General features: G+C 42.1%; 1 protein-coding gene across 6 annotated transcripts in view; it reads right to left on the bottom strand.

The window, feature by feature from the left end:
• Positions 1-2,333: 2,333 nt before the first annotated feature.
• SEMA6A (semaphorin 6A) overlaps positions 2,334-18,503 on the bottom strand; it is a 116,898-nt gene continuing 100,728 nt past the window's right edge. For all 6 annotated transcript variants that reach the window (XM_069880964.1, XM_069880969.1, XM_069880970.1 and 3 more), the window contains one exon: positions 2,334-6,443. In XM_069880964.1, coding sequence (XP_069737065.1) covers positions 5,254-6,443 — 1,190 coding nt within the window. In that variant the 3' untranslated portion in view covers positions 2,334-5,253. The remainder of the gene's footprint in view (positions 6,444-18,503) is intronic.

Genomic DNA, 18,503 nt, shown 5'->3' with positions numbered 1-18,503 from the left:
TGCCTGTTGGAGGGACGGGGGAGAAACAGGGTGGCGGGCCAGGATTTATTTATGGAAACCTATTATTTAGAGACTTTGAGCTCGGTTCCATCTTATGTAAAAATACGTATGCAAATTAATGCTGATTGGAAAGGAACTTCCATGTATCCTGGATGACATATTAAGTGAGGTCAACATAAGTTCCATTAATACGATGAGTAAGGTGACACTAACTTGACTGAAGTGCCCAGAGCATCCTTGCTTTCTCCTGGGTAACTTCTTTGCCTTTTTTTGCACAAACCCAGGGAATTTCTGCAGCGTAGCATTGGTTGTTCTCGCAGGGGGTGGATCTCACGATACAAATAGACAGCAGGTACCTCAGTTTGTAGCCACACATGAGCAGTTACAAACCCTACAAGGCCTGTGCATGGGAATCCTTCATGTTTGTGCTTTAAATGGACCTTCCTTGTACTGGCAACAGATGTGGGAGCTCTGCAAAGAGGCAGTGAGGGACATTGCTAGAGGTGCTCTTGAGCCTTGTCCTCCAGGCAGCAGCTTGCAATTGTTTATAGAGGAGTGTTAATAAATAAATAGAAATATATTATTCTTTGAATAGCCTCCTTAGGTGCTGCTTATACAAAGCACTTCTAATGACAGTGGACAAAGTAGTTTCACAGAGGACAGGCTGCAGGACTGAATCATAGAATCATAGAATCCCCAGGTTGGAAGAGACCCACCGCATCATCAAGTCCAACCATTCCTATCAAACACTAAACCATGCCCCTCAGCACCTCATCCACCCGTCCTTTAAAACCCTCCAGGGAAGGTGACTCAACCCCCTCCCTGGGCAGCCTGTTCCAGTGCCCAACGACCCTTTCTGTAAAAATTTTTTTCCTAATGTCCAGCCTAAATAGAATCATAGAACTGTTTAGTTGGAAAAGACCTTCGAGATCATCAAGTCCAACTGTACCTGTGCACTATTAAACCATCTCTGAGCACCTCATCTACCTGTCTTCTAAATCCCTCCTGGGATGGTGACTCAATTCCTGGGCAACTGGAAACGGTAGGTGTCTCTAAGCACCTGGAGACCGTTTGCTTTCCCATTTGGTGACTCTGGGAGCACTCAGGTCAAATGTGGCAGAATGTGAAGCACTGTGTGTGTGACCATCGGTGCCCCCAGGCTTGGGGTCCTCAGCATCCCTCGTGGCAGCCTGTCATCAACCCCATGTACACACCACACCTCTGCATCCCAATGTCTGGCTCAGAGGAAGCCTCCCCGAGACAGTAAGAGATGTATCCGTGGACAAGGCACTGAAAAACTGTGCTTGTAACGCTTGGCTCTTGTGTGTTGCTGCTACGCCAAGGCCACCAGGTGCCTTGATTCTATGATTCTATGATTCAGAGCTCCGGTGTCCTTTAAGGTAGAGATAGAGGGACCTGCCGCTTTCAGCCCAGGAGAGCGTGCCAAGACTTTATGACTTCTCTTTTTAAATTCATCACGTCCTGCTCCTTGAGGAAAGCTGGGACTTCACCACCATCTGCCGAGGCACTGTTAAGGCTTCCATCCTGCGATGTGGGGACTTGTTGGTATCAGCAAGGTTCTAGGTCCAGAACAGGATATCCCGGCAGGGCAGAAAAGCTCAGTATGACCTGAAGAAAGGTAAATCACTGGATTGGATCCCTTATTTCTACAGCATCACATGAAACTCCTGTCACAAATCAAAATCACAAAGCCCAGTAACCAACTGTAACAAAGCATTTACCTGTCCTGTAATTGTTGTTGATAAGTGATACCCATTGACACAAAATTAATGTGAAGATGGCAGGTATGTATTAATGACTCCCAGGACTAGGGAGATTATATACTCCTTTGTTATTTATCTGTTTACTACCATTTTCTTGCAGAATTAATCTCGGGCAACATCCTCTAAATCAGGCCTATGAAGCACAATAGATTTATGCCTGCTAAAAAACCCCACAGGCTCCTCCGTTATTAATATGTAAAGCCTGGAGATGAAGTCACATCTGTATGATGATCTATTTCGGTGGACCATGCGTGCTTAAATCCTAGCCTTGATCTTTTAAACTATCAAGTCTGCCATAAATATTTGATGATGAACAAGCTCATAAAAAGAAAATGCAGAATATGAATAGAGGGAGAGCAAATGCGTGATTCAATTTTTAATTACCATCACCTTACTTTAAAGGCAAGTTCATCTTCTGTAGGAGACAGAAAGTAACAAATTTCTTTCTCACCATATCCTGGTAAAAATGATCAGCACTGCCTTTTTTTTTTTATTTTTTAGGGAAAAGGATGAATTATCATAGAAACAAAAGAACTAGGGCACAAGAAATAAAGTAGAACAGTCTGGTTTTATTACCATATGTAATCAAGAGCATTTATTTCTTCTTTTCTCCTCCTTTTTTCCTTCTTTTTCTTTCTCACTTTTTTTTTTTTTGCCTTTTTTTTTTACAACATACATTAAGTTGTGAATCAGATGTTAGGGGGATGTGGAAATGAAGGGAAACTGGTGACATCACAATATTTTACAACTTTACAACAAATGAGAGTCTGAATTTGTTGTGTCTACCAGTGTATAGCAAGGGTGGAAAGCAAAGGCACACATAGGTTCATGAACCCCTCAAAACAGAGGGTGGAAGGGAACCAGGGGCAGGGAAGGACAAAAACAGAAGACCCACCAAGTACCAAATGCGCCTTTCAAGGTCAACCTAGTAACTGGTGTGGTGTACATTGTGAAGGCAGGCTGCTGCACAAGCTGTTGCCATGATTATCCATCTCTATGTTTTGGGAGAAGGCTTTGTGGGGTGACATCAAGGGGACCTGTGCATTTGGTGTTCCAGGGGTGTGGAGCTTGGTAAAAAGGTGGCGAGTCCGTTCTTTTTTTTAAAAAATGACCTTGCTACCTACTGTCTTCAAAGGGTTTTCTGTTTGTTTTTATTAAAACAACAACATTGCTTTGGATACAGATCTATCTACTCCAGTCTGCATAGTTCACTAAGGGTGAACAAAACTGTTCATAAAAGAAGCGACGATGAAATGAAAGAACATGCAAGCACCCTTGTTACACACTTTGGTCTAGACCATCCAGACTTTATATATACCATCTATAAGCTAATGGACTTAAAATCTGTCTTTTCAATCATCCAGAAACAAAACCAAAACCCTGAAAAACAAATGGAAGTATAAAATTTTAAAAAACAAATTGAAACAGAAACAACCACCTTACTCAAACATACTGTTCAGTAGATATATATATATATATAAAAAGCTTAGAAGCGATCCCCATCATTTTTCTACAGTATGTTGACACAGTTATTGTAACAGATTAAAAACACATCTACGTTTTTGCATAAACTGAAAGACTGGAAAGAAACTTACACACCTGCGCGCGCACACACACGCACACACCTGTGCGCACGCACACTCCCACGCTAGCTACATGCACAGTCACACAAAAGAAACAAAGGAAAAAAAAAAAAAATTCCCCGAAGAAGTATATGCAGCATCCTTCTGGAGCAGCTGGTAGCTACCGCAGGAGCCCGCCTGCCGCAGGAGCCTGCCTGCCTGTCCTAGCTCCATGTGCCCTGCGTGCTGTGGGATGTGCGGACAGGCTTTCTGCAGGGCTTGGCCCCTCTTGCTGGCCCAAGGGACACACCAGCCCCATGGACAAGGGTGTTGGTCACTTCCCTTCTGCCCAGTGAGACTGATCCCCATGCTGATGTGTGGTAAAGGGGGAGTAGGAGGAGGAACACGGAACCCCCAGCGTGGTGCCTTGGGAGCATCGCCGCTTGTGGGTGGTTTGAGAGAGGACTTGGCACAGCTAGAAAGTCAAATTGAAGTGGAGGGTATGGTGTTAGCCTAATTTCTTGAGGGACACAGGGTTATGATAATAACCACCATGTTCTTCTGTCAATGTCTACTCCAGTTTTTGAAGGGGCTTGGAGGAGGAAGGATCAATAAATATTTGCATTACTCAAAGGGGAAAAAGAAAAAGATTTTACGTACTACAGCTCACAAGTATACACAACTGAGGGTGTAAGGCACAAATTTACATGTGGAAGAAAACAGGCTATTCACAGATATATTCCCACGAAAAACCCGTGTGATAAGACCATAATTTATGCATGGTAACAGCCGGCATATTAACTAGTTCACACTGTTTGAGGATTTTGTTTGCCGTCTCACATGCAAGGTGAAATGAGATGGCACATCACAAGCTGGTGCCTTCACAGAAAGTATTAGCTACTGACAAAGCCATGTTGATAGCAATGGTGCACAAATGTGCAGCTTTTAAGAGTTTCTTTTGCAGTTGCGTTAGAAGTTATGAACTTGCGCTATTTGTTTGTTTCCGTCTTAGGTCAGACGCCCAGCCAGCTAATTAGCTGAGAGACTTAAATAGATATCCCCTTATTTTTCAGCTAATCGGGCAGTCCAGGCACAAAGTTCAGAATTCCAGCTCCAACTTATCTAACTCAGTGAATTTATTGGAAAAATAAAAGAGTTTTAATTACTCCAGTTAATGGGTTTCATGTTAAATAGGTATAACTTTCAAAGTACTTCTCTGAAGAGCTGCTCACAGGATGATATGCAGAAGTCATTTCCTTAGGAAAAACAAAAGTTGAACAATAAATAAGAGGAGTTACTTCCGTTAACAGTCACGTGTTATTCATTAAAAGAGAAGGGTAGCAGAAATCTATGACATAGTTTGCCCAATGCGGCATTTAACTGCTGTAACCAAAATGCTGTAACACTGATGGGCATCATTTCACAGTACCTGCACATAGTAAACTTCTGCCATTGTTAAGTCAGAGTTAGTTTTATCAATGGGTTCTTTTTTTTTCATTTTTTTTTTCTCTTTTTAAAATGTGTTTGTTTTTGTAATTATTTGTTTTGCTTTTCAGAGCACTCTTTCCAAGTTCAGGAATGCACTGTGCAGCTGAGGGGTGGGGTGAAATGTCACAGTCATCTTTCACCTGTGTGCTTTTGGCTCAATGTTTGTGATGGAGGGTTAGTCTGTTGAGCAAAGAACCGGCGGGTTGTGGGGGTGAGTCCTGCCATTGCAAACCTTCAACCATGGGTCATATGGCTCGGGTTTAAAAAAATATTCCACTTTTCCCAGAGAGCAGAAATCCAACACATCTTCAGCTTTCAACAACCATCTTCTCAGAGGAGTGAGCGACTCCAGTTGCAGAACACTGGCTTTCAAGGGCAACCTCTGCTTAATTGCCATCCTCCCCCCACCCCCCTCCTGATTATGAACACGCGTCGTTGGGCTTCATGGACGTGGAGAGCGGAGCAAAGGAAGGTTTGGGAGGTACGTCTGGCTTTAGCGAGGGCGTGCGTTTCAACCCCGACCTCGTCAGTGAGTTGTAGGTGGTAAGACTTGGCTGCCGAGATACAGTCACAGCTTGTGCCTGGGCAGCGTGGACTTGTATCGAGTCCACCCGCTGCGGGGCTGGTGGCGGGTTGTCTCCCCGGCCGAAGCTCTGATTGCGGGAGAGGTGGGATGAGTTAGAAGAGTTAGTGTTGTTTCTTTTGAGCGTTGACGTCTGGTGACTTCTCGTGAGTGAGTTTGTAGGGTAGCTTCGCTTGTAGTCCACGTTGTAGGCAGAAGAGTGCATCTCCAGCCGCTTGCTCAGGCCGCTCTGTGACAGCGAGGTGCTCGGCGGCCCAAGGGAAGCTTCCCGCTGGGGTACTTTTGGTGGCATGCTGTCAAGATTTTCCACCAGGTTAACCCCATGGCTGGGACTTTTGCTACTGAGATGGTCCTTGATAGTTTTGTACTCAAGGGTGGCGTTCTGGTCCTCCACAGACATCTGAGCCCCATCACTCATTTTTGGCTGGTCAACGTACTCATGCTGGTAGCCTTGCTGGGCTATGGGCAGGACCACTACACTGGGAATGTGGCTAGGAGAAGCTCTGAGTGGCAGGTCGGTTGGGATCACAGGTGAGGCCATTGGGGGGATGTCTTTTGTGCAGGCATTGATGAGGTTCTGGTTTCTCTCCCATTCTCTGCTGCCACGGCTGGGCTTTCTTTTCTGTTGTAGGGTTGGGGTGGACTCAGGGGTTGGCAGGGCGGCCAGGTCCAGATGGTGCTGGTCAGCTTTGATTAGCATCTTGGCAGTGTTGCCGGGGGTAGCCAGCTTGCCATTGTGCATCAGAGGTGTGAGGATAGCTTCAGGCTTTGGCTCCTTGGACTGAGTGTCCCCAAAGAGGCCACTGAGCTTGGTAACACTGCTCATGGAGCCACGGCGTGAGTGAGTCAGCTCCTTCTCCTTCCTCTGCACAACAGCCATGTCTCTGCGGCGATGGTCACAGATGCAGTACACTATGATTCCCGAAAAGACAGCTCCCATGACAAAAGCAAGAATAACAGCAATGGCCAACAGGGTGACTGGCACCAGTTGATCATGACCCTTCAGGTAACTCTCACGAATCACTCCTGCAATAAACAGCATAGCATGGTTAAACAAACGAAGGATGTGGAAAAGCCATTTATTGTTAACTATTTTGTTCAAAGGCACATTCTGGGACGTCTGTTTGTGTTTTGCAAGGTGATTTTTAATGGCATTGTCCAAATTTGGAGGTATACTGCACCTGCCAGCTACACCTTGCATGTGTGGCCTTGGGCTTTCAGTGCAGCTTTCAGATCTGGAGTTGAAGACTACAAAGCTCAGGCCAGGAGAGTGAATTTACTTGCAGGGTAAGTGCAATCAAATTGAAAACCTGGCCTTGAACAACTCACACTGACTTCAGCAGGTCAGAGTTATCATTTCTCCTGTTCTAACACAGCGCTCATTCCTCCTCTCCCTCCATCTGATCTGTCCTCAGCTAATACTGTCTTATTTTTACTATGGTAAACCATTCACACTGAAAAACCTCTAAAAGGAAGAGAGGAGACAGAAGCTCTGTAAATACCAGAGAAGTGCATCCCACATTGTTTAAGGATTTTTTTTTTTTCTGCTCATCATTCTGTTATCTTTGTCATGTGTTTTCAAAGTCAGCGTCACATGCCTGAGCTTTAGAAGGACGCTTAAATAACTATGAAAGACAGAGCACAGTGTTGAAATCTATTGAGCCGGCTAGACGAGTGTCATTGCCATTTTAATTTTAAAAGCTCCCTCTTGTTCTGAACACATGAATAGGTCGACCTTTGTGCCGAAGCCTATGCTTTCTCAGCTGAAAGCCCTGACTCTGAAGACCTCATCTTGTGGTCCTGGGCTGTGGTCAGAGATCACTGTCAAATCCTACTTGGCCTTCCAAGCGCCCGCTGTCAGAGAAGGCATCTTTGCCATCTCCACCTGAAGTCCCTAACACAGCATTTATCAATACCCTGAATTTCTGAAGAAAGTTGTACACCGAACCAGCAGCACTAATGAAACACAAGCAGAGAGCCTCTAATTTGCTTTTTTTCTTTAAATTTTCTTGTTTCGTTCTTAGTGTCTAGCAAGGAGCAGCGACACCCGACAGGGAGCTGAAGGAATGCTTCTCCCACCTCTTTCTCCATAGAGGTTCCAAGTGCCAGGGCAAAAGTGGATGGTTGCTTAAGAAAGTAAGATCCTGCATTTACATAAATATCTTAATAGTAAAAAGAGGGAGGAAAGTAAATCTTAGAAAACAATGTACGATTAGAAACAATCTTCAAATTAAATGTTTCAAAGAGAAACCTCTCTTAAAGCCCAACAGCTATTTAAGGGGCAGATTTTTCTACTCTCTGTTACGAGCACTTAACAAGCAGTGGTAGAATCTAGCCCTGTAATTTAAATCCACACACAAAATTGCTGTACATAGACAAGAAGCACAGTCTAGTGGTTATGGCACAGTCAGCAGTAACTCCACTCCACTCCAAAGGTGCTGAACTCCTGTAGACCTTACATTTGCTGATATTTATATGGTAGACTCTGCTGCATTTTGAGACCAAATTTATTTACACTTGTAAAACTGCCTGCAGTCATTACTGGAGAATTAGAAAGTCCTAAATGGGTAGGAGAGATGGTCTGGGAACTGTAAAGTCTTATTGAGAAATGCACTGCTGGGCATTAAGGAAGAAGCACCCGATTTCATGGACAACTTCCATACACAAATTACCCAAAGACAGACCCCTTTGAGCACTTAAGTCCAATGTTTTTTTGCATGAAGAAGACTCCAAATCTCTGTTCAGTGCTTACCTAAGGGTGTAAGCACCTACAGTCAAAACCAACATGGGTTCATGAAGGGAAAGTCAAGCTTTACTAACTTAATATCCTGTTATGTTTAGACTAGCAGAGAAGAGGCTGCAGTGCAGCCCTGCAAAAAGGGATCTGGTGGTTTTGGTTGACAGTAAGCTCAACACAGGTCAATAAAGTGCCCTGGTGGCCAGAATGGCCAACTCTGTATAATATTGCAAAGTATTCAAAGGAGGGCAACAGAGGTGGTGAAAAGACTACAGGGCATGACTGATGTGGAGTGGCTGAAGCTGCTTGGTTTGTTCTGCTTAGAGGAGGCCACATTGCTATCTAAAACTCCTTACGAGGGGGAGTGGAGAGCAAAGTGTTGACCTCTCTCTCATGCGTCTGGTGATAGAATGTGAGGCAACGGCTTAAAGCTCATGTCAATCCTGACATTTCCTACTGGCTAAGTGAGGTTGCTTTAGCTTCTCAGACTTCTGCGTTATGCTAAGTCTTACTCCATGAACGATATCCTTAAGCACAAACCTGCATCACTGCATACAAAAGCAACATGAAATCTTCACTTTTACATCGCCAGTGGATATTGAATCACCACATCTCACATTACAAAATCATCACACATTTCAGACTGAGTGACTGTGGTGTTCAAGAAAGGGGTAACTGAAATGATGTTGCTCACACTGCAAGTGCTTCACCAGCAGAAATTTATGTAGGACTTAAAATAGTCTGATTCCAACTACTTCTTCCTGATGTTTACTACATTTTCTATACTAGAGTTAAAGGATAATTAACATTAGTGGCTTTGCTTTATGCAGGCAGATCTTCTCTGGACACAGTGTCAGGTTAATGACAACATTTATTTTTTATCATGGATCACACCCCTACTATGCATGCTATCCATCTTTAGTTAAGCAATCCCCAAACCTTTAACTTTAATAAAATAAAATACGCAAGATTTGACCCTGCACTGATGTTTATGGAATACATAAAATTAACTAATGAAAAAGTATGAGAAATGTTCAGTATCCTACTGCTATGACCATGGGGCTGGGGGAGCGGTGGGGAATGTAATATGAAATAGGCTGACAATTGCAGTTGCTGTCAATCCACATCTCAAGCCTTAGCATCTGTAGTATATGCCTTCAGAGACTGAGATAAATAAGCAAGTGTGTGATTCCAGCCACGATCCCAAAACAAGCCAGTTTGAAAGCAAAGAGACAGGACAATGTTAGTGCCATTTTCTAGGCTGCATTGAATGTTATTTTACCTACCCTGCAGCTCTTAAAGAACAATACATTCCCAAGGCTCAGTCCAGCATCACTCATTAGCACTCACTATTCAATTAAAATACATGGAGAAAATAATCAGAAAAATGCAGGGCACACATTTTTGAAAGTCAAGTAAAGTATTTGGACAGCCAGCTTTGAGGAATATCTGATACCTTTCTATGACATTATGTACTAGAACACTGCTTGGAGCCAGCTGCATAAAATGCTATGGAACCAGACTATAAGATCATGCACATTCCACTATATTGTTTTTATTCTATATTTACTAATAAAGCAATTATCCTAAATCAGATACTTTTAAAATAGCAATCTTCTGTTTGCAATATGTTCTCTGCAAATGTGAAAATACTTTATGTGGTCTGAACAGGTCATCCATACTCTTGACTGTTTCCTGTAATGCGTGAAGATGTATCATCATGGAAAATAACCAGCTATGTTTTGGAAAGGGATATTGTTGGGAGAATTACCTTTATTAACATTATACTTGGGAGTGGTCTGGTGGTAAAAGTAGTAAAACTGAAAAAGTTTCAAAAAAATAGACCTGATGAAATATTTGCACCTTCAAGGATCAGACCTTACACGGGTGGACGAGGTGCTGAGGGACATGGTTTAGTGTTTGATAGGAATGGTTGGACTCGATGATCTGGTGGGTCTCTTCCAACCTGGTTATTCTATGATTCTATGATTCTATGCCACTAGTGACACTTCTCTCTCTCTGAATACTTTTAGTTAAGACAAACTCTGTCCTTTGCAGATCACAACTGGTCTTATGACTTCAGGGTCTTCCAACATACGATGTATTATTATTTCTGGATACTAAAAGAGCCAGGCTAGTCATCTGATATCCACCATGGCCATTCTGATTCCCGTAGACAACCTGATCCTTCCTCCTCCACTAACTATCTGTAATTTCATCCCATGTACCTTTGTCTGCATCTCCTAACATTGCCATTCATATTCTCAGCCAGTACTGAGATGGCATGGAATATGCAAAATCACTTCCTCTTACTCATCTAATGAGACAGAAGACCTGATATGGCATTGTATTATTCTGCTATACATAATTCATTCTTTCTTCCAGCAGAGCTTGTAGGTCAGCTACACAGTGTTGGCTGTCTGGTTGGTAAAGATCAGATTAAGAAAAATGTTTCCAAACCTTCAAAGTCATTAAGTTCTGAAATGAGCTATTGCTCGGATAAATCATGAATAGAGTATTGATCTAGGTTGTTCACTAAAGGTATATAAAGGCAAAAGCAAGGAGACATTAAATTTTATGTCAATAACATATTCTTTTTCTTAAGTTCTGGAAAAAATGAGAAACAGACTTGTTGAATATCTCTGGGCGAGAAAAAGAGAGAAAAGACATGATAAGGGGTGATACAATGATATAGATCTACTGTATACCTAGATAATTGTAAACAGGAAGGAGATGAGGTTGCTTCTTTTCAACAATTAGCAAAATTATTCAAGCGTTAGGATTGTACCTCTTTATCTGCTAAAAAAAACAAGTTTAAAAGCAAGATGTGCACAGTGCTCTAAGTATAATTGTATGAAAATGCTTATGAAGCCATTCTGGGCATGTTCTACTCCATCTAATTCTAACAGGAAAGAACTTTGGAGAACAGAAATATAATTAGGCTGAAATAATCACAAAGGAACAGAATTCATCATTCTAAAGAATACATGGCATGAGCATTACAGAATAATGACTATCAGTACAACAAACTTCAATAAGAGAGGACAGATAAGGAAAGACATGAAGACTGAAGCATTTACTCCTTTTCCTGCTTCACTTTTCAGCAAAAGCCCCCGCTTTGATCTATGATCAGATATGTAACAAAAGTCAGGGAATGTAAGTCAACCAGAACAGAGAAAAGGAGTAAAAATACCTAGATAATGCAGATGTTTTCAAATTGTCTAAAGGAATTTGCTCCCAGCTGCTAAAGAAACTTGCCAAACCAGTTTCTAGACACTGCAGTATCTTGAGGAATGCTGGAATAAGTACGATCATCAAGAGTTCTGGAAAAGGAGAAGCATATTACCTGCCTTTGAGATAAGCCAAAGGGAGGACCTACCAAAAGCCAGACCTGCCAGTCCAATTTTCAGAACAGGAATGATATTAAAGCAACTGATTAAACAATTGATTAGGATGATAAAGTAATTGTAAAAAAAAAAAAAAAAGCCAAAGCAAATTTGCAAAGAATAAATTACACTAAACCAAAAAACTTCCTGTCATGAGAGGATAAATGGCTTACTTTTTTTAGGGAAACATTAAGTACGATAACCTTTTACTTCTGTAAAGCCTTTGACTTATTTTCTCAGAAGCAAATGAAAGTGAGCTAAAAGCTGCTGAAAAGCTGCAGCTGAAAAGTATTGATCAAAGGTCTACCTGGAAAGAGATCTCAGGTAAGGTGTCTGTCTCAGGAGAACAGCAATTAACAAGCATCTGCAGAAAGGAGACCTCAACTCCAGAGGCCCAGCAAAAGAGCTGCGTCCCTTTAGCATTTACAGTATAAAAAGAAACATCCCACGATAAAGTCTAAATTCCTCTGTCTTGCCTGTGATCAGGGACACGGATGTCAAAACATCAAGAAGAGCCCCATAGGCACGTTCTTCTGACTCTAGGTTCTGGTGTACACTTTGCAATTCCTGAAATTCCAGCTTAAATCTCTCATAACTGCTTGAGGAATGAAAAGAAACAACTAACCACTTCCCAGTTTGAACAGATTAATGGGATGCTCTTCTAGTGACACAATGGTCTGGATGCTGCTTTCTCTCATAACCATAAGTCTGTGAGAATAGCAAGAGCAGGGCAGAGAGCAGTACCTGGTCCTGTGACTACAAGACCCCGTGTGTGAACAACCTAGTTACCAGCCACCAAAAATAACGGCTCCTAGATGGAGCACTACAGACACAAAGACGCCTCTGTCCCAGAAATGATTTATGGTTGCGAGAGGTGTACCCCGGACTACACGCCACCTGGAGCGCTCTGTGATCACCTCTGCAGGGAGCTGTTATTGTCTACTTTCCAAAGTTGCCTGCAACAGATGGTAAAGTAATCACCCCAAATGGTGGCACACATGAAACTGAAACACAGAGGTGGGAAATGAAGAATGATATTTTGGCAGGAAAGTGGGGGAATAACTATCAGGGAATGAGGTAGTATTTCTGTCTAGACCACACACTAGCAGCAGTCAGGGAAGTGAGTGCTATTGCTGTCTTAAACTTCACCTCTCTAGCTAAATGGGAATGAGCCCACTTCCATCTCCAACACCTAGAAAATCACTTGAGACTTTCCACAGAACAAGCCGCTGTTTCAGAAAGGCACAATTATTCCCTTACTGTCGCTATTCAAGGGGAAAACTTTGCAGTTAATTACATTCTCCAGTGCAAGCTTCTCCGTCTGATGTACCTCTCCCTCTGATTAGACTTGCAAGAAACGCTGGTATAGAGTCATTATGAATGGAGGTTTTTATGGGATTCAGAATATCTTTTTTTAAATACCACTGAATAGGTTTTCAACATGTGTCTCCAGGTGTTAGAACTGTGTTTACAGGCAGTCTCATGCTGCTAAAAGACTATTTCAGCCTAGAAAATCCCTGCAGGTATTAACAAGCTTTCTTCCTCCTTTTTAACCAGTGATAGCATAATAAAAATTCAGATGAATTTAGACTGGACACCCAGATTTAAAATGATGGGAAATCAGGAATGACTAGAGTCTACCACGCATTTCTGAGATACTATCTCATTGTTTTTCTTGAAGGAGTAATTTCAAGGTTTGACATAAACCAACCACATTATAATCCAAATGATATGATGTTTGCCACTTTATTGGAACCATTTTCTTGAAAACAGTAAGTAAGCTTGTTCCTTCATCTTCCTTCTGTCTGCAAGGACTTGATCTGCTGACTCAGTGCAATTCTACCCAGTATTCATTTTTCTGGACTCCCAGTGTCACCAGCTAGAAAAGACCAGCTCAGACATTCATAGTTAGAGCTGCTGGCAAATGCTTTCTTTTTCCCCTTTCCTTACAGTAAAGCTTTATTGTTGATTTGTAAAGGTCTGCCACTGTAGGTTTTGCATGACTGTACTGAGACGAGCAATTCACCTCCCCCCAGACTCTGTTTTACAGCTCTCAAAGTCAGCTGCCCAAGCTAGCAGTCTCAGATACCCTGAAAACAAAAAGAGGATACATGTGTTTGGAGAAAAAGAAAAAATGTTCAGTTACAAGAGGCCTGGTGGTCATTAGAGGTATGAGGAAAAACTGTACTTCAGAACTATGAAAAGAAAATCAATATATAACGTGCCTGAAGTAACACCTAACAAAGCCTTGAAAAGGACCTAAACAATCAGATCAGCCACAGTGGTCTCTGTCAGGGTTTTTTGGCCCTTAATCAGATCTGCTTCAAAAGCAATCCCTCTAGGATAGGTTCATCTATTGAACTCTAAGGGTGGTTTTATTTCTATTTTCAACTGGTCCAAATTATATCACTTCTCTCCACTTTTGATAAGTACATGTTGACGTGACTCTGCATAGAAAAAAAGACGGTTGTACTTCACTAAAAGAGAAGAGATCACCTGGTGACTTTGCTTTCAATGGGAAGGCTGACAACCTTCATTCTTCCATTTTTTTAAAGCTAGATAAATTACGCAAGAAAGAGGAAAGAAGTGACTCCACCATATCCAGATGAGACAACCTATGACTCTTGAAGTAATATTTTCAGAACTGATTTCAATCATCTGTTTTCAGTTTGATTATGAGCCTGCAATCCAATTTTTCTGCATGCTACAGTGGCCACAGAAAAACTACACCATGGCCATGCTTGTGAATTTTGCAAAAACAGAAATGTGCAGTTCTTTTTTTAAAAGGGGTTATTATACATGGAAATTCCAAGACCTAAGACAGCAAATTCATGCTCAGCTAACTCCCACCCCAATGAAAGGAAGGGGAGGCAGAACTGAAAAAGACTGGAAAAGCAAGCTTTTAGAGCTTTTTTAATTGTATTACTTCTAAGCAGTATCTCTGTAAATAAACCAGTTTATTAAGTTTGTAGGTATGGGAGAAGGTTTAAGATACACAGCCTCTGGGATCTATAACAGAACAATGAAAGTCATTACAGACTCTGAGCCAGCCCCATTTTATTTGTCCCAGCAGCGAGGCTCAAGGCCAGCTCTTGCACTAGAAGGTGCTTGACAACCTTTCTCCCACTGGCAAGTGGTATGCAGTGGCAGATTATTTTGAACTTTCCTGATTTCAGTACTTTCCTTCACCCCCTGCCCTTTCCCAGTGAGCAATGATAATTTTAGATGCCTCTGCGTGATGGGGAAGAAACAGACATGGCAGATCCTTTAAAAAAGTAAAACACAGGCATTCACAGTAGTTATAACAAGATGTATGAAATCCAAATGTCAAGGAAAATTAATTCTTTTGTAGCTTGTCTCGGCAGAGGCAAACTTTATGCTGCTTTGCATCTTAAAACACAAGTTTCCTTTAAAGTCTGCTGCATTTCCTCTAATGACGTAAAAAAAAGCTCAGTGCACATTCTGGGACGTTCCTACTATGCCTGGGATGAGCTTAAACACATCCAGCTGCTCTTTATTAGTTTACTTCTGGGGATCTTTCACAGCTGGGTTAAACCAGATTTACATATGTTTGGCTGAATATGCATGATTTCAGGGCTCCAGAGAAGTTGTTGTAGCCTGCAAAGTGAATCTCTCATCTTCACATTTCCCATTTCACTGCATGGAGCTCCTCTGATGGCGCAGAATAAACGCTGTACTTCCCCCATCCCTCCTCCCCTGCTGTGGGCATTATGCATTCTGGGCAGCCCAGAGCCCTTCTGGAAGCAGTTTTTATGAACAGCGTCAAGGAAAGAGAGGGTGTCACTGAGAAATTCTGTGGCTTTTCCTCTCCTTTTTTTTACAGCCTGTTTTGAACTATGGCCTTTCTGCACAACAGGGAAAAGTGAAGTTTGCTGAATGTCAACATAAGCAGCTCCACTTAGCAGGCTGGAGCTCAGAGCAGCCTTATGGAAGAATGTGGGTTAAACTGCAAACAGTGCATATGACCTGAAGCACAAATTGTTTCCTCATCAGCTCTGATGTTCTTTAAAGGCAAAAGTGGAAATGACAGTTTTGAGCTACTAGAGCGACTGAATACATCACAGCTGAACTAACAAAGGACTCATTTATTAGACATCCAAGACATTTAAATAATAAGGCTATACCCTATGTATTCTATTCCCTGAGGTCTCTGGAAATAATTCTTAAACTGCTAAAGAACTATGCAACCAAACTAGCAATGTTTACTCACGCACATAGAGCAGATTTCTTATGGATAGCCCTTCTGCCCACAGCTGGGTTGTGGGTACACGTTAGGAGCATGGATAGACCCCCTGTTGAATCTGTTCTTACACAGAGAAATGATGGAACTTCTTTTGTCATTAGAACTCCAGCACTGTATGTTTTGTTACAGAAAGCAAACACTGTGGATTCACTCTTAGTGTCTCCTACACTCGTGAACACTGCAGGTGCAGTCAAAAGATTTGGACATAATAATTAAAATATGGCCCCAGTGATCAGTGAAACACAAGTCTGCTCCTTACTTTTGCAGGGCTGGTGCTGTAGGCATCAAATAGCTTACAAATGCCTGATGTTACGTTTATCATCTCCCTCTATATTGCAGTGCCATAGCCTCATCTGCCTTTGAATACATTAAGCGACTGAGGAATTGCAACGAGTTTGAAACACTGGCCAAGACTAATATCACCAGTAGTGCTTTTTCTGTATCACAGTACTCTCCCAATATAATATCAGAAACCTCCTTACCTCTCAGTTACACTCATTTGAATCTGCACTATCTCCAGTAAAGGGAGAAGGGTTGCTTCAGACACATCCTGAGGTAAACGACAGCATTTCCCTGATGGACTTCTTGCCCTGGTGCTGTTATCATCTCTCTCCCACTTACTTAATTTTCTGTCTCCAGTGGTGGCTTCTTTCATGCATTTTTCTGTCTGTCAAGTTTACAGCTTCCTGCACGTTTTTACCTATTTTTTTTAATTGCCTCGCCACCCTGTAGTCACTGCATGTACATTTACACTTTGATGCCATCACTGCACTGATATTTCCTGTCTGTGCATTTTATAACATGCTTAGTGATGACTATGGCCAGTCTGCTTCTTGGATGAGATAAACCTCTAGCTTCATCTACTTTGGCAAGGAGGTACCTGCTCCAGCTCCAAGAAGGATGCTCTAGGGCCAGTAGCAATCAAAACCCAGTAGCACGTGCAAGCCAGTGCCTTCTCCAATAAACATTTGAAGCCCACCCAGAGACCCTCCTGACCGTCCAGTGTCACCCAGGCAGATGAGCCTGCACATTTGCTTTACCATACATCTCATAAACAGCAGTGTTTCTGCAACACAACAACTCCATCAGCCTTCCACTCAGTTCTAGTACTGGATCAAATACCCATTTCCTGGATTTATTGTAGTATTTGTTCAGTTTCTGCTCATACTCTTTTATTAAGCCAGTATTTTCCACTGCTGCAGGCAAACCAGGCAGCTTCCACAGTTAATCAACATGAAGGTAGGTGCCCTAAAAAGGAATATAACTGGCTTTTTTTCATATCTGTAGACTAGTTCTCAGGATATGTTTACAGATCTACAGACGTACAAATTCCATGTTAAAAGTTAAAGACTCATTGGTTTTTTTTTGCTAGCACTGGGACTTTAACAAATTTTATCACAAACTCTCCTCTCAGTGATACATATTTATCCTCTCTCGTCCTTTCTAAACACACATTATCAAGTTGTCTTGCCATGAGCAAGTAGAGATAAACTGTGCTGTCTTTCCAGGTCTTGATGCTGGGTATATTAAAGCATCCTCTGATTTGGTATCAGTAATTTAGTTCAATGAGTGAGAACTGCACACGGAGATATACAAATCCCCCTGGGTAGAGAAAATTAATTGGTCTTACTGGATGAGTGCCTCAGGGCATTGCTTGTATCTTGGTCATATTTAGACAAAAAGCATATAAAGTGCTGTAGGACTGCGAGACCTCTTTAAGACACTGAATAGAGTCTAGTGTTTCGTAGAGATAAAGCTGAACACTATCTGAAAAAAAAGAAAAAAGCAGTGCTCTTTCTGTTCTTTATTACGAACCGTGATTGCCCAAACCTTTGGGCAGGCTCTGCGGTGAATGCAAGAAGTTCAGTGGGGTGCACAGGCATAAGAAGGGACAGAGGGCACCCCTGCTCTGTGCCCTCCTTTGAGAGCCTCTGATTGGGACTCATTCAGCAAGGAAAACACATGGAGAATTGTTGAACTATTTGATGCGAGCTATAAGCCGGTGGCAGGAATTAAATTTCTCCAGTGCTGACCACAAGCTCAAAGAAACTACCAACAGCCTTTTCTGCACCGCACGACAAGACCACTTCTGTTAGCTTCTTTAAAAACAAGCGGTACTCAGTGTGTACCCAGCGTTATGGCTTCTGTCTCACTCATCCTGCTTGCCTCCAAACAGGAACTCAGTATAGTTTTCTGTTTTAAAGAACAAGGAAACACCTGGAAAATATGTGCTTCTCAAAAGACTTTTGGAATTATTTTAATGAAGGCTTCGGTGTGCTGCTGTTCAAGAGGTGTTTCTGTGCATGCTTATATTCCCTGTCTGTGCTGGTACTGTTTGTGTTTTCTAATTGCAGATCTTTCAGGCTGCCCCCAAAACCTCCTCTGTTTCTTTCTTCAAGAACATGGGAGTGCATAACAGCAGCTTTGTAGGGCCTGCTTCCCCCCACTTTTTTTTAACAGCTATTCTTTTATTTTCTATTACAATTGTGGGTAAGATGGGGTAGGACATGAACAAGATGGCATATTATGGACAGCATGCAGCTGGTGCTATTTTCCATTAAAAAAATCCTTGTTAGGCATATGAAGGAACTGTCTGCTTGATGCTCAGTAGTGACAATGCTATCAAGCTACCCCTTCATCTAAAATCTTATTTCACAGAAGGCTGCAGTGTTTGGTTGCTGGTGGGAGAATTACAGCTT

This window comes from Phaenicophaeus curvirostris, chromosome Z (assembly GCF_032191515.1).
Source record: "Phaenicophaeus curvirostris isolate KB17595 chromosome Z, BPBGC_Pcur_1.0, whole genome shotgun sequence".
Taxonomy (NCBI): Eukaryota; Metazoa; Chordata; class Aves; order Cuculiformes; family Cuculidae; genus Phaenicophaeus; species Phaenicophaeus curvirostris.
This window is presented reverse-complemented; position numbering and strand designations above follow the sequence as displayed.